Source organism: Belonocnema kinseyi, chromosome 6, assembly GCF_010883055.1.
Source record: "Belonocnema kinseyi isolate 2016_QV_RU_SX_M_011 chromosome 6, B_treatae_v1, whole genome shotgun sequence".
Taxonomy (NCBI): Eukaryota; Metazoa; Arthropoda; class Insecta; order Hymenoptera; family Cynipidae; genus Belonocnema; species Belonocnema kinseyi.
The window spans coordinates 50,892,952-50,909,664 of NC_046662.1; the positions used below are offsets into that span (position 1 = coordinate 50,892,952).

The following is a 16,713-nucleotide window of genomic DNA, read 5'->3' on the forward strand; positions in this document are numbered from 1 at the left end:
TCTCCTTAAAAAAATTGACAATAAAAAAATCGGCGCACTACGAAGACACCAGCAACACATTTTATAGAAAAAAGAGAAAAAAAAAATCAACCAGTGTCTCTCACCCAGCATTGCAGTAACATTTTCACCAAGTATTTGTTTCGCCTCCTCGCTCTGCAAGGCTGTTTCGAGCCTTTCCAACTGCTCGGGATCCATTTCCATGAAGGGATCGACGATTGCTGTCCCTTCGGCAGTTGTGGTTATCGACGACGACGACGTTGTCGTCGTTGTCGTTTGCGATGCGTTTCTTGTGTTTTCCGAAGAAACTGTTGTTGCCCGACGCGGAGGATCAACTGTGAGAGTGATACCGCCGTTTTCTGTGTCGCCCTCTGTTGGGCCCAACTTTACAACGCTAACATCAGCATTTGTCTGGCTCACTGTAATTTTGTCACAGTTTAGGGGCCAATTTCTTCACCTCGGGATTAAAATCCTCGAAATAAACATGGCTATACCGAGGGTGGCGATTCGGCGGATGCTTTAAAAAATTCCCGGTCATTTCTCGATTGTTCCCGGTCAAGTTTTTTATTTATTTTTTTTTTTTAATTTTCCCAGTGAACTAAAAGTAACCATATTCATATTTGCCTCAAAATTCAAGCATTTATTTTAATTTATGAGGTGCACTTCAAACATCCTTTAAAACAGAGAAACAAATTGAAAAATAAATGAATTTTCAAATAAAATTAATGAACCTTCAACTACAATAGTTGTATTTTACACCAAGTGATTAATTTTCAATTAAAAACATAAAGATGTGACAGGAATACTTGAATTTTCAAACAAAAAGGAGAATTTTCTACAACAAAAAAATACAATTTTTCAACAAAATTTATCAGTTATTAACGAACTACTTTAATTTTTAATTAAAGAAGACAGATTTTCAACCGAACAGTAAAAAAAAATAATCTAAGAGAAAATGGAATAATTACATTTTTAGTTTAAAAAATTAATCTTCCACCAAATGATGAATGTTCAACTAAAAAGATGAATATGTGACCGGAATACTTAAATTTTCAAACAAAAGGTTAATTTTCTAAAAAAAATACAATTTTTTAACAAAATTCATGAATTTTTATTGAACTACTTAAATTTTCAATTAAAGAAGACATATTTTAAAACAGAGCAACAAATTGAAAAATAAATGAATTTTCAAACATACCATTAATGAATCTTTAACTAGAATAGTTTCATTTTAAAACAACTGATAAACGTTCAATTAAAAAGATGAAGATGTGTCAGGAATACTTGCATTTTCAGTAAAGGAGAATTTTCTACAAAAAAAAACAACAATTTTTCAACAAAATCCATGACTTTTTCATGAACTACTTAAATTTTCAATTAAAAAAGACAAATTTGCAACCGAACCGTTAAAAAAAAGCATTTTCAACATAAAATAGAAGTTAAATTTTTAGTTAAATAAAATAATTTCCATCCAAATGATGAATGTTCAACTAAAATGTAAAATATTTAACAGGAATACTTGATTTTTCATACAAAAAGGGGAATTTTCTACAAAAAAAATCAAATTTTTAACAAAATACATGAATTTTGATCGAACTCCTTAAATTATCAATTATTGAAGATAGATTTTCAACCAAACAGTAAAAAAAGTATTTAAGAGGAAATGGAATCGTTACATTTTTAGTTTAAAAAAATAATCTTCAAACAAATGGTGAATGTTAAACTAAAAAGATGAATATGAGACATGAATACTTAAATTTCAACCAAATGGTGAATTTTCTAAAAAAAATAAAATTAAAAAGTACAATTTTTTAACAAAATACATGAATTTTTATCGAACTACTTAAATTTTCAATTAAAGAAGACAAACTTTCTACCCAACAGTTGAATTTTGAAAAAAAAAGAATTTTCAAAAGAAAATGGAATAGTTACATTTTTACGTAAACAAATTAATTTTCAACCAAAAAGGTGAACTTTCTACAAAAATACAATTTAAAAAAAAAGATTTTTTAACGAAGTACTTAAATTTGCAAACTAAGCAGTTGAATTTTAAACAAAAAAATTAGTTCTTAACTGAAATAGTGAATCTTCAGCTGAAATAGTTTAATTTTCAACAAAATTAATTTTGACTAAAAACAATCAAAAGTCAACCAAAACTAAAATAATTATGTTTTGAGTAAAAAAACAATATTCAGCCAAAAAAACGTACTTCAACTAAAAAAATATAATTTTCCAGCCAAGAATTAATTAATTAAATTTTATTAATTTCAAAACTGAAATAATAGTTAAATTTTCCGATTAAAAAAAATCTAATTTTCAACCAACAAAATTAATTTTTAACAAAAGAATTTAACTTTTAACCAAGTAATTTTATTTCAAACCTAAAATATGATTTTCCTACTAAAATGATAAATATTTAACTGGAATACTTGCATTTTTAACCGAAAAGAAGAATTTTAAGCAAGGAGATTAACTTTCAAAGAAAACGATAAGACAAATTATCAACCAAACAGTGGAATATTAAAAAAAAAATTTCAACAGAAAATGCAAGTTACATTTTTAGTTTAAAAAATTAATTGTAAACCTTTATAAATTATAAACTAAAATGATTAATATACAACTGGAATAGTTGTATTTCAAATAAACAAAAATGAGTTTTCAACTGAAACAATGAATCTTCGATAGAAATAGTTAAATTTTCAAAAACAAAATTAATTTTGTTAAAACCAATTGTCAACCAAAACTGTAATAATTAAGTTTTAAGTTAAAAAAAATCGACGTTCAACCATAAAAGACGCAGTTTCAACTAAAAAACATAATTTTCCAGCCACTGGAATAATAGCTATTTTTCAACCACAGAAATGAATTTGTAACTAATATGAAATCTTCAACAACAAAATTAATTTTTAAGAAAAGAGTTTAACTTTCAACCTAAAAGATGATTTTTCAACTAAAATAAGAATTATTTAACTAGAATACTTGCATTTTTAACCGAAAAGAAGAATTTTTAAATATTTCAACGAGATAGTTGAATTTTTCAATTAAAAAAGACAAATTAGCAGCTAAATTGTTGAATTTTAAATTAGAAAAATAGGTGAATTTTATACCTATCCAAAAAGATGAACTTTTAATCATAAAGATTAACTTTCTACAGAAAAGACCAATTTTCCACAAAGTACATACATTTTCACACAAATTGTTTAATTAAAAAAATATATATCAACGTTCAACCGAATAGTTGAATTTTCATTTTAAGAAAAGATCAATTTTCAACAAAAAATAGAATTGTTGAATTTTGAGTCGCAAATCAAATTCTGAATTAAAAAAAATATATTTTCAGCAAAGAAATTAAATTTTTAGTTAAAAAAATTATTTTCAATGAAGAAGTTACAGTTTCAAAAACATACGAATTTTCAATTAAAGTTATAAATCTTCAAACCAAAAAATTAGTTTTTAACAGAACAGTTTAACGTTTAACCGCAAGAACTTAAATTTTTAACTAAAAAAAGATGCATTCGCAATGAACAATGTAATCAAATTTGGAAGAGGGAACTTTTACATTCTGACGAATTATGACTTGAAACAGGAATTTTTTAAACTCTTTACTTTTAACTCCGAATTATAATTCTTAACAACATAAAATTCTTAGCGGCTTAAGATAAAGAAGAACTTTTATAATTGACTAAAATCATTAAAATATTAAAAACTTGAATTTTACAGCGATCAGAAGCAAATTTCCGGTTTTTAAAATGAAATTCCTGGTCATTTCCCAGTCAAGTCGCCATCCTGATACCAAAAAGTTTCTAAGAATACTTGATAGTTGATCATGCTATCAGGACTATTTATAATAAAGCCGGTTTTTCACCAAATCGGATTATTTATTATTTAAAAAATCTCAACTACCAAGAATCTTAAAATTGTCTCAGTTCATTTGAGGACATTTTATCCAGAGATGAAGAAATTGATTGATAAGTGATATTATAACTAAAAACGAAAATAATCAAATAAATAACGTTATAAGTATTTATTATTACAACTGCTTTCAAAGATAGAGAACTTAATTATCGTCGAAAAATTATTTTTAAAGAGGTTGTTGGAAAAGTAATGTATAAACGAATGTTTGGAAGTCTTTTTTTTTTCGAAATTTCATAACAAAAATAATTATTTTGCTGCAAAATTACACTTTTCGTGTGTTTTTCATACGCCAAAATAATTCGCACGCCAAAATAATTGCTTTAAAATACCACTGAAAACGTTATAAAATGAGCAAGAGTGAATTTAGAAGAAAACAAGAAATACCATTTTTTTTACCTTTTTAAATCTTAAATCTTCAAGGTACTTTAAAATTGTTCTATATTTTGCAAAATTCTAGAAAATTGTTTAGAGCTGCATGATTATTTTTTTAAATCGCTTAAAATCCTTGAAATTTTGTTTAATCTCCTGAAACTTAAATTCCTTAAAATAATTCAGATCCTCCAAAATCCCTTGATATATTTTATAAATCTCTTGAAAATACCCTAAGATATTTCAGATCCTTTGAAATCTTCTTTTGAATTTCCTTAACAAATTTTAAACCTCCTAAAAATTCTCTAAAATATCTAAAATCCTTTAAAATCTTGTAAATTGCTTGGAAATTTTGAAGCTCTTAAAAATCTCTTAACATATTTCAAATCCTTCAAAATTTTTTGAAATTCCTTAATTTGTTACTGTTCTTGAAAATTCCTTGTAATTTTTTTAAATGTCCTAAAATATTTTAAACACCTTCCAAATTATTGAAATAAATATTAAATTCATTGAAGCCTTTTCAAATATCCTAAAACCTTTAAAAAAATTTTAAACCTTGAAAATACCTTGATACATTTTAAAACTCTTGAAAGTCTTGAATTAAAAAAAAAAAAGCTTACACTCTTTAACACTTATAATTCTCTTCAAACTATGGAAATAAATTACAAATTTTTTGGAATCTTCTAAAATTCCCTAAAATTTTTCGGGACTTTTGAAAACTTTTTTAACATTTGAAAAATATCTTGGGATCCTTTTAAATATCCTAAAATATTGCAAATCCTTGAAATCACATTAAACTACTGGAATCAATTGAAAATTTCTTAGAATGTTTCAATTACTCTAAAATCTTGAAAATCCTCTGGAATCTTCCCGTTCTTGGAAATTCTTTCAAATTATTGAAATTTATTAAAAACCTCTTGGAGTTTTTTTTTAATATCTTAAAATCTTTAGGATTTACTTCAAATAATTGAAATCTCTTGGAAATCTTATAAGATATCCTAAAATTTTCGAAATCCCACGATATTTTGCAATTTTTGTGAATAAATTCTTCAAAATCTTAAAAAATATTATAGAATCCAGTGTAAATTTACGAAATCTGTTTTTTTTTTCTGATGTCCTGCGAAATTTAGTAATATGCCTTGGGAGTTTTTAAAACTTTGTAAAATGATTGAAATCTTTAGAAAATTTATAAAATCCCTCAGAACCCTTTTAAATATCTTACAACCATATTGGTCCTGTAAGTTTGTTCCATATCTTCAGGAATTCTAGAAAATTGTTTACAGTCCCATTGTTTATTTCTTTAAATCTCTTAAAATCCTTGACAATTTTTTGAAACTCTTGAAATTTGTTTGAGCTCTTGAAAATTCTTTGGAATTTTTTTAAATACCCTAAAAACTTAAGAATTCTTTAAAATTTCTTGAAAACATTTAAAAATTCCTTGAAATCTTTGAAAATATCCTAAAATATTTCAAATCTATTTTATACAAAAAAAAACCTCATGAAATCCCTTCAAATTATTACAATCTATTAAACATTCTTTTGAATTTTAAATTCCCTAAATATTTTTAATTCTTTGAAATCCCTTCAAATTATTTAAATACATAAAAATTACTTACAATCTTTTAGATTGCCCAAAAATGTTTAAAATCCTTTGTAATCATTTTAAAATAAACTAAGATATTTAACATCCGTTAACATTTTTATAAATTCCTTGAAATTTCGTCGGGCTCTGGAAACTTTTTTGTCATCTCTTAAAATTATTGAAATCAGTTTAAAATTCCTTAGAATCTTTAAAAACATCCCAAGATCTTGCAAATTCTTTAAAATATTTGGAAATGCGTTCAACTTAAATATATCAAAATCTTAAAAATTCCTCAATTATTATGAAAAAATTCTTTGCAATCAACTAAAATATAATAAAATCCCGTGAAATAAAATCAAATCTTATATGTTCCTAAATCATAGAAAATGTATTTAAATATCTTGAGAGCTTTTATAATTCCGTAAAATGATTGAAATTTGCAAAACCCCCTTGAAATCGTTTAACATATTATAAAACATAGGTCCTAGAAAATTGTTCCATACCTTTAAGCAATTTTTTAATTTATTGAAAATGCCTCACAATATTTTAAAACACACTGAAATATACCTGTAAGTATTTTGAAATTTCTGAAAGCTTACGAAATCCCTCAATTCTTGTTTAAACATTATTTGAAAAATTATTAAAGTATCGTAGGACTTGAGAACCTCTTAAAAACAATTAAATCCTCAAATATATTTTTTTAGTTCCTGAGACTATTGTTCCACAATTTAATATTTCTAAATTATTGAAATCTATTAAAAATCCCTTGAATTCCCATATCTTCTGAAATCCTACGAAATTCTATAAAATCTCATTTAAATTTTTTAATTCTTTACAATCATTAAAGTCCTTGGAAATTTTTATTTCTCTTGAAAATGTCATAAAATCTAATAAAAGTTCTTTGGAATCTTCTGAAAAAACCTAAAATATCTAAAAGCATTTAACACTTTTTAAAGCTCTGGAACATTTCTTAGAATTTTTAGAAATTCCATGAAATCCTGTGGAATCTCTTAAAATGATTGGAGTCAAACAAAAAATCATTGTAATCTTTAAAAATATGCCCTTTAAACCCTTTTTAGAGCACTTGAAAATTCCTTGTAATTTTTATAAACACCATAAAATCTTGTAAATTATTTAAAACCCCTTCAAAATCGTACCATATTTTCTATAATTTTTTTAAATCCCATAGAAATTCATTAACATTTCATGGAAATTCTTTAATATCCCATGGAATTAAAAAAAAAAAAACTTTACCATCATCCCTTTAAATTATTAAAAATTCCTTGACATTTTTTAAAACACCCTAAAATATTTCAAATACTTTGAAAATTTTGTTAATCCTTAAAAACCTATTTAGAGATTTTAAAATTCCTTTCAATTTCTGTAAATACTATAAATTCTTCAAAATTATGGGCCATATGAAATCGTTCCATATCTTCTTAAATTCTTTAAAATCCCATAGAATGTTTTTAAATTACTTTACAATCATTAAAATTCTTGCAAATTTTCAATTCTCTTGAAAACTCCTTGAAATCTATTAAAAGTTCTTAGAGGCCTTCTTAAATATCCTAAAATATTTCAAATACTTTCAAATCTTTTGATATATTTTGGAATCCCCTCAAATTATTGAATTCTCTTAAAATACCCTAGAATATTTTAAACCATTTAAAACGTTTTTAAATCCTTTTATAATTCATTGGAATTTTTGTGAAAAATAGTATATAATCCTTCGGAATCCTTTCAAATTATTCAAATCTATTGAAAATTCTTAGAAAACTTTTTAAATATTTCAAATCCTTTGAAACTTTTTTAAATTCTTTGAAAATACCTTGGATTTTTTGTAAATACCCTAAAATCTTCAAAATATTTTGAAATCCCATCGAATTATTGAAATATACGCAAAATTCCTTGAAATATTCTACCAACTTATAGGTCCTATGAAATCGTTCCACATCTTCTGAAATTCTAGGAAAATATTTAAAATCCCATGAACATTTTTTTTTAATCCTTGACAATCATTAAAATCCTTGGAAATTTCTATTTCTCTTCTAAATAAGCCTCAAGATATATTACAAATTCTTTAGTATCTTTTTAAATACCCTTAAAGATTTTCAAGTCCTTTGAAACATTTTTTAATTCTTTCGATTTTTGAAAAACCTTTAAATCTTCCAAATATTTTTAAATCCCTTCAAATTATTGAAATCTATTAAAAATCCCTTGGATTTCGAAATTTGACAAAAAAAAAAAAATGGGAAAATTTTAAGAAATCTTAAAATATCCTAAAACCTTATAGGTCCTATGAAACTGTTCCATATCTTTTGGAATTCTAGGAAATTATTTGAAATCTAAAGGACAATTTTTTAAATCCTTTAAAATCATTAAAATCCTTGAAAATTTCTGTTTCTCTTAAAAATGCGTTGAAATCTATTAAAAATGGCTCAGTATCTTCTTAAATACCCTAAAGTAATTTAAATCCTTTAAAACTTTTAAAAATTCTTGAAATTTTTTTAAATCCCTTGCTGCTTGAAAATTCCTTGGAGTTTCTGTAAAGCCACAACATCTTCCAAATGATTTGAAATCTCTTGAAACTATTGAAAGGTATTAAAAATCCTTGAAATATTTTCGAATAATCTTAAAACCTAATGGATCTTTCAAAATAAATCTTTGAGAATTTTTTAATCTCTTAAAAATTCCTTAAAATATTTTAAAATACACTAAAATATTTCCAACCCTTTAAAACCTTTCTTCAATTTTTTAAAAATACTTCGGAATTTTTGTAAATATTTTAACATTTTCAAAATAATTTGAAATCCCTTAGAATTATTGAAATCTATTCAAAATCCCTTGATTTTTTTTTAAATCTCCAAAAACCTTATAGGTCCTATGAAACTTCCATATCTTCTGAAATTATTTAAAATCTCTTTAAAATCCTTTAAAATTACATGCAGTTTTTTAATCCTTTAGAAACATTAAAATACTGGGAAATTTCTTATTCTCTTAAAAAAGCCTTGAACTCTATTAAAAATTCCTTAGTATCGTCTTAAATACCCTAAAATATTTTAAATAATTTGGAATCTTTTTTAATTTCTTAGAATTTTTTTAAATACTATAAAATCCTTAGGACTTCCTTTAAATGATTAAAATCTATTAAATACTCATTAGAATCTTTTAATATACCCTAAAATATTTCAAATCCTTTGAAATCTATTTAAATCCCTTGAAGCTTAAAAATACCTTGGGGTTTCTGTGAAGCCATAAAATATTCAAAATAAATAGAAATCTCCTTAAACTATTGAATTGTATTAAAAATTCTTGAAGTATTTTTTAATATCCTAAAACCTTATAAACCTTTGGAAAAAAATCTTTGGGAATGTTTAAAGTCTTTTGAAAATGCCTTGAAATCTTTTAAAATACCCTAAAATATTTCAAATGTTTTGAAACCTTGGAATTTTTGTAAATACCTTGAAATATTTTCAAATCCCGTTAAATTAAAAATCTCATTACAAACTTTTTTAATTCGTCACAATGATTAAAATCCTTGGAAATTTGTATTTCTCTTGATAATGCTTTGAAATCTATAAAAAAATTCTTTGGTATCTTCTTAAATGCCCAAAAATATTTAAAATCCCATAAAAATTTTCAAAGTTCTTGAAAATTTCTGGGCTTTTTTTTTTAATACTATAAAATCCTGTGGAATCTTTTTAAAAGATTAAAATCCATTAAGTACGCCTTGGAACCTTCTAAAATATCCTAAAATATTTCAAATCCCTTGAAGCTTTAAAAATATCTTGAAATATTTCTAAATACCCTACAATATTTCAAACCTTTTGAAACCTTTTTAAACCATTTGAAAATACCTTGGAATTTTTTGTAAATAGCATAAAGCTTTCCAAATGTATTAAAAATTCCTTGGAATATTTTAAAATATCGTATCACCTAATAGATTCTATGAAATCGTTCCATATCATCTGGAAATCTTTCAAATCTTATACATTTAAAAAAAAAACCTTTAAATTCATTAGAATCCTTGAATTCTACGAATTTTTTTAAAATTTCATTGACATTTTTTTATATCCTTTATAATCATTAAAATCCTTGGAAATTCTTTAATTTCTCTTGAAAATGCCTGGAAATCTTTTAAAATACATTAAAATATTTCAAAACCTTTGAAACCTTTTTAAATCGTTTGAAAATACCTTGAAATTTTTGTAAATACCCTAAAATTTTCTAAATATTTTGAAATTCCTTCAGAATTATTGAAATATATTAAGAATCCCTTGAAATCATAAAAATCATTGGAAATTTCTATTTTTCTTGAAAATGCCTGGAAATCTATTAAAAATTCCTTGGTATCTTCTTAAATCCTTTGGATTTTTGTAAATAAATTAAAATCTTCCCAATATTTTTAAACCCATTTAAATTATTGAAATCTATTAAAAATCCCTTGGATTTTTTAAAAATATCTAAAAACCTTGTAGGTCCTATGAAACTGTTCCATATCTTCTGAAAGTCTAGGCAATTCTTTAAAATCCCATAAATTTTCGTTTAAATTCCATGGAAATTTTTTCTAAATCTTTTAAAATCATTCAAATCCTTGGAAATTTTAATTCTCTTTAAAATGCGTTTATATCTATTACAAATTCCTTGGGATCTTCTTAAATATCCTCAAACATTTAAAAGCCCTGAAATCCTTTGGAATCTCTTTAAATGATTAGAATCGACCAAAAACTCATTGGAATTGTTTTACATATGTACTCTAAAATATTAAGAATGCTTTAAAATATTATTAAATCCCTTGCATCTTTTTAGAGCTCTTGAAAATTCCTTGGAATTTCTGTGAATCTCGTAAAATCTTCCAAATTATTTGGAATCCCTTTAAACTATTGAAATCTATTAAAAATCCTCAAACTATTTTTAAATATCCTGAAACCTTATGAGCCCTATGAAATCGTTATATATTATTTTGCAATTTTTTAAAATCCCATAAAATTTTTTTTTAATTCTTTACAATCATTAAAATCTTTAGCAATATTTAAAATCTTTTAAAACCTTTCAAAGCTCTTGAACATTCCTTCGAATTTTTTAAAATACCATAAAATCCTTTGGAATCCCTTTAAATTATTAAAATCTATTAAAAATTTCTTGAGCTTTTTTCAAATACCTTAAAATATTTCAAATCCGCTAAAACTCTTTTAAATCCTTTAAAATCTTTTTAGAGCTCTTGAAAGTTCCTTACAATCTTATCTTCTGAAATTCTAGGAAAATATTTAAAATCTCAAGGAAGCTCTTTACAATAAAATTACATTTTTTTAAATCCTTTACAATAATTAAAATCCTTGGAAATGTATATTTCTTTTGAAAATGACTTGATATATATTAAAAATCCTTTCAAATTTTTTAAAGTTCTTGAAAATTTCTTGGATTTTTTAAAAAATACTATAAATAAAATCATCCGGCATGCCTACAAATGATTAAAATCTAATAAATACACCTTGGAAACTTCTAAAATACCCTAAAATATTTCAAATTATTGAAATCTATTTAAAATTTCTGATAATCTCAAAATATCCAAAAAATCTTCTGAAATTCTTGAAAATGACAAGAATTTTGTTTTTAATTCGTCACAATGATTAAAATGCTTAAAAATCCTAAAATATTTAAAATCCTTTGAATTTTTTTAAAGTTTCTGAAAATGTATGGGATTTTTTTTTAATTCTATAAAATCCTCTGGAATTCCTTCAAATTATTAAAATCTAATAATACTCCTTAAAATCTTCTAAAATATTTCAATTCCTTTGAAATATTTTTAAATCCCTTGAAGCTTGAAAATTCCTTGGAGTTTCTGTAAAGCCATACAATCGTCAAAGAATTTTGAAATCCCTTCCAAATCTTATGAAAGTCTGGGCAATTTTTTAAAATCCCATGGAAATCCAATGGAAATTTGAACTATTGAAGTGTATTAAAAATCCTTAAAATATTTGGAAATTTTTTAATCTCTTCAAAATGCTTTGAAATTGTTTAAAATAGCCTAACATATTTAAAACCCTTTGAAACATTTTTAAATCCTTTGAAAATACCTTGGAATAAATACCCTAAAATTTTCCCAATATTTTGAAATCCCTTAGAATGATTGAAATCTATTAAAAATCCCTTGGATTTTTTTTCAATCTCCAAAAACCTTATAAGTCCTATAAAACTATTCTATATCTTCTGAAATTCTAGGAAATTATTTTAAATCTCATTAAAATTCTTTAAAATTACATGAAATTTTTTGTAATCCTTTACAATTATCAAAATTCTTGGAAATTTATCTTGAAAATGTCTTGAAATCTATTTAAAATTCCTTTAGTATCTTCTTAAATACCCTAAAATATTTTAAGTAATTTGGAATCTATTTAAATCCTTTGAAGCTTGACAAATTTTTTAATTCGTCACCATCATTAAAATCCTTGGTAATTTGTATTTCTCTTGACAATCCCTTGGAAACTATAAAAAAATTCCTAAGCATCTTCTTAAATATCCTAAAATACTTAAAATCATTTGGAATCCCTTTAAATTATTCAAATTTATGGATAATTCCATGTCATTTTTTTTAAACATCCTAAAATATATCAAATCCTCTGAAACATTTTCAGCTTTTGAAAATTCATTTTAAAACCATTGGGTTTTTGCAAAGACCTTAAAATCTTCCAAATATTTTTAAATCCCATCAAATGACTAAAATCTATTAAAAATCCCTTGGATTTTTTTGAGAAAACTGTTCCGTATCTGCTAAAATTCAAGGAAAAATTACTTAAAATTACATGGAATTTTTTTAAATCCTTGATAATTTTATTTTGAAAATGTCTTGACATCTATTATAAATTCTTTAACATCTTCTTAAGTGCCCTAAAATATTTTAAATGGTTTAAAACTTTTTAAAGTTTTTGAAAATTTCTAGCCATTTTTTAAAATACTATATAAAATCCTTTAGAATCCCATTCAATGATTAAAATCTAATAAATACTCCTTGGAATTTTCTAAAATACCCTAAAACTTTTCAAATCCTTGAAATCTTTGGGAATATCCTAAAACATTATGGATCATTAAAAATCAATCTTTGGGAATTTTTTAATCTCTTGAAAATGCCGTGAAATCTATTAAGAATCCCTTAAAATACTATAAAATATTTCAAATCCTTTAAACTGGTTTTAAATGCCTTGAAAACTACTTGACATTTTTGTAAATACCCTAAAATCTTAATTTTTTTTTTAAATACGTGACAATCTTCTGAAATATCCTAAAACCTTACAGGCCCTATGAAATGCTTCCAATCATCTGAAATTTTAGGAAATTATTTTTAATTTCCCAGAAAATTTTAAAATCCCTGGAAACTTTTTAAGCTCCGAAAAAGTCTAAAAATATTTCAATACTAAAATTAATATTAAATACTTCAAATCCTTTGATATCTTTTAAATCTTCTCAAAGTTCTTGAAAATTCCTTGGCAAATTAAATTCAACTTTTAACATTCTCGTTTTATTTTCAACCATGAAGATGAAATAATTACTAGAATTATCAACATTTAATAATAAACAGGAACATTAATTTTCTACCAAGAGGATTAAAAAAATGTATTTTCAATAAAAAAAAAGGTGAATTTTCAACCAAAGTAATGAATTTCTAACTAAAATGATGAATCTTAATCTGGAATTTTTGGGAGAAGAATTCAGTCTCGACCCAAGTAGTTTTACTTTCAACCAAAAAGATGAATTTTCAATTAAAATGATGAATATTTACATTTTTTTCTACTGGTCTAAGATCATTTTTTTTTAAATATTTATTTTTATTTTTAAATTTGAAAAAATTGCTGATAACCTAACATAAAAAAATATAAAAGATTCGAATGTTGAAAAAATTAATCTTACAAGTATTCAAAATTTATAAATAAAAATCAATATTAAAAAAATATTGATTTTAGACCATTAGAGAAAAAAGCAATTAGCATTAAATTATTTCATACATTTTACTTAGTCGAACCTAAAACATCAAAAAATGGAAAAGTTGAATTTTAAACAAAAAAGATTCATTTTCACCTGAAATTATAAATCTTTAACTAAAATAGTAGATTTTTAACCAAAAAGATAAATTTTCAACAAAGCAAATTAATGTTCACCAAAAAAGACGAATTTTATAGAAAATATATGAATTTTAAATTAGAAAGATAAATTGTCAACCGGCTATTTAATAGTTGAATTCTTAGTACAAAAATAATGTTAAACCAAAGAGATAATTTTCAACGAAAGAGATGTAATTTTTAATCGAAATAATTGCATTTTCCTATAAAAAACAACTCATTTCTAACAAAAGCGAAACATTTTTGTTAATGGTTACATTTTTTTAAAAAAAGTGATGAATTTTCAACTGGAATAGTCGAATTTTTAATCTAAAAACATGAATTTCCAACCAAAATGATGAGTATTTCAGGGTGGCTGTTTTAATCGATGAAATAAATTCCCGGTTTTTCTCCAATCCGCAAACATTTTTCACGGTCAATGAAATCAAAAAAATGGAACACTACAGCAAACAAAATTTCCACTTGAGGTAATAAAAACTGAGCTGCAAATGAAAGCACTCAAAAGTCAAACTGTTAAATTTTGAACATTTAAAATTCAAATTTAAATGTTTTTAATCAATAAAATTTTGTCTTCAAAAGCTAAATAATTTATGCGGATAAAATCAAAGGTACTAACATTTTTCAATATGAAAAAATCTAAATCCACGTTAACAGTTTCAATGCTCTAAATTTAAAAAATCAATCAATGAACTTTGAAATTTTCAAAATTATATAATTTCAAGGGATTTTACGCTGGAAACAGGAAATACTGAAAAATTGAAAAAAAATTTAACTGAACACTTCTTAAATTAGAAATCCAATTATTCTCTGTTTATTTAATTTTTCATTTTAACAAGTTTTCCAAAGATTTAAACAAAATGTTCAAAAAAGATTCTAGAAGACTTTAAGAAAACTTTCCAAAATTTGCATGATAATTTTCAACTTTTTTAAAACTCCTAAATATCTCTTAAAATTACTCAAGTTTTTTCTACAAATGTTCATTTGTAAATTATACATCAAAATTTAGAAATTTCACTTACAAATTAAGCATTTCTCAAATACAACAATTAAAATTGTAACGTTTAAAGTTTAAAGGCTCTTCGACATTTTAAAGATTCCAGGCTTTCTATGTCAAACAATTCAGTTAAAAGATTCTTTACTTTAAAATATTTGGTTTCAATTTACTTGTCTTAAATAAAAATTTAAATATTGATAAATATTCAATAATTAATCTTTTTTTTAATTAAAAATTTCAAATTGAATGGGTTAAAAATGGAATATTTTAGACTAAAACAATATTTTAAATTTAATAAAATCCTTTAATTAAGAATATATTATTATGAAGTAATTTTTAAGTTGAAAATAGTTTATAAACATTTCTTTAATGACTAAGACTTTCAAATTGAATCCCTTTAAGTTTTAATGTTAAGATCTGAAAATTCTTAAATTCTGAACTGATTTAAAATCGTTTTTGTTCACTTTTTATTACTTAAAGTACAGATGAATTAAAAAAAAATGGATTGATTTACAAAATAAAAATTTTTTATCCAAATCTTTCAACATCAAAGGCTTTTATTTTTTATGTGTTTAAGTATTTAAGAAAGCAGTTTAAAATTCTTTAAATTAAACATGTAAGCTTAAAAACAAAAATTCTAAATGGAAAATTTTGAAAGTAAAAAACTTTTGAATTGCGCATTGTAAGCTAAATAATTGCATAATTAAAAAAAAATCAACAAATTATTTAAAACCGGTTGAAATCGAACGTGGAAAGATTTTTTTCTACAAATTTGTAAAATTCCCGGTCAAAAAAAAAATTTCACTGTCATACCCTATAAATTACTCAAATTTACTAAAAATTCCTTGAAATAATTTAAAATACGCTAAAACCTTTCAACTCCTTTGAAACCTTCTTAAAACTCTTGAAAATAATTTTTTTTTTAATACCATAAAATCGTTTGAAATTATAGGCTAGTTTCTAGATCATAAAAAAATGATTGCTAGTCCTGATTCTTCTTGACAGTTAACTGAAGTGCTTTTTAAAGAAATTCTCTGACTTTTGAACTTTTTTTTTCAAAATGCCTGACCTACAAAATTTTCTAACTTTTCCCTGACTTCCCGGTAATCCTTGACCTGCGAACACCCCGATTCTTAGGATAATTAATGTGGTAAATTTAAAGCAATTATTTTTAATGTGCAATATTTTTTTTTTTTGGATTATCGTTTAACGTGGCAGCAAAACTTTCTTTAAAACTCCAATGCCAAACTCTTTATGACTGTGATAACCACGGGATTTATATAAAGTAAACAAAACAATTTCAGCCTACCAATTAAAACAAACTTTACTCACTTATCAGGTTCTGTAAAGTGTCTTCGTCAACAGAAATCGTTCCGTCATCGCTAACCATGATGATCAACGTCTCGTCTTTCTTGGGCGCATTTTCCCGAGGTTCTACAATAAAAGAACTCGACATCTTGCACCTTCTGAAAAGAAAATATTGTAATTCCTCAAAATGGCCAAGATCAGATCAAAAGCCGAAAAATTGACACTTTAAAAGAATCCACCTTCCACTGCAATTCTGTTATCATATCAACCTTCAAAAGTCACCAATAACAACAAAAGCTAACAAATAACAACAAAAAGTCACAAATAACAACACTAAAAAATAGAAAATTTCCCTTTTACGGTTCTCCTCAAAAACACTAGAAGATAGAACGAAAACCTAAATACTTCTTACCCTTCGAAAAGTGCCACGACCA

At 24.3% G+C, this 16,713-nt stretch overlaps 1 protein-coding gene across 2 annotated transcripts in view; it reads right to left on the reverse strand.

Annotated features, from left to right (window-relative positions):
* LOC117175179 (titin homolog) overlaps window positions 1-16,713 on the reverse strand; it is a 97,953-nt gene that overhangs the window by 80,650 nt on the left and 590 nt on the right. The window contains exons 2-3 of one of the 2 annotated variants that reach the window (XM_033364801.1): window positions 16,304-16,437; window positions 105-416 (exon numbers count right to left, since the gene is read on the reverse strand). In XM_033364801.1, the coding sequence (XP_033220692.1) occupies window positions 105-416; window positions 16,304-16,427 (436 nt within the window). In that variant the 5' untranslated portion in view covers window positions 16,428-16,437. Of the gene's footprint in view, window positions 1-104; window positions 417-16,303; window positions 16,438-16,713 lie in introns of those variants that run through there. The other variant, XM_033364802.1, reaches the window with a different exon arrangement.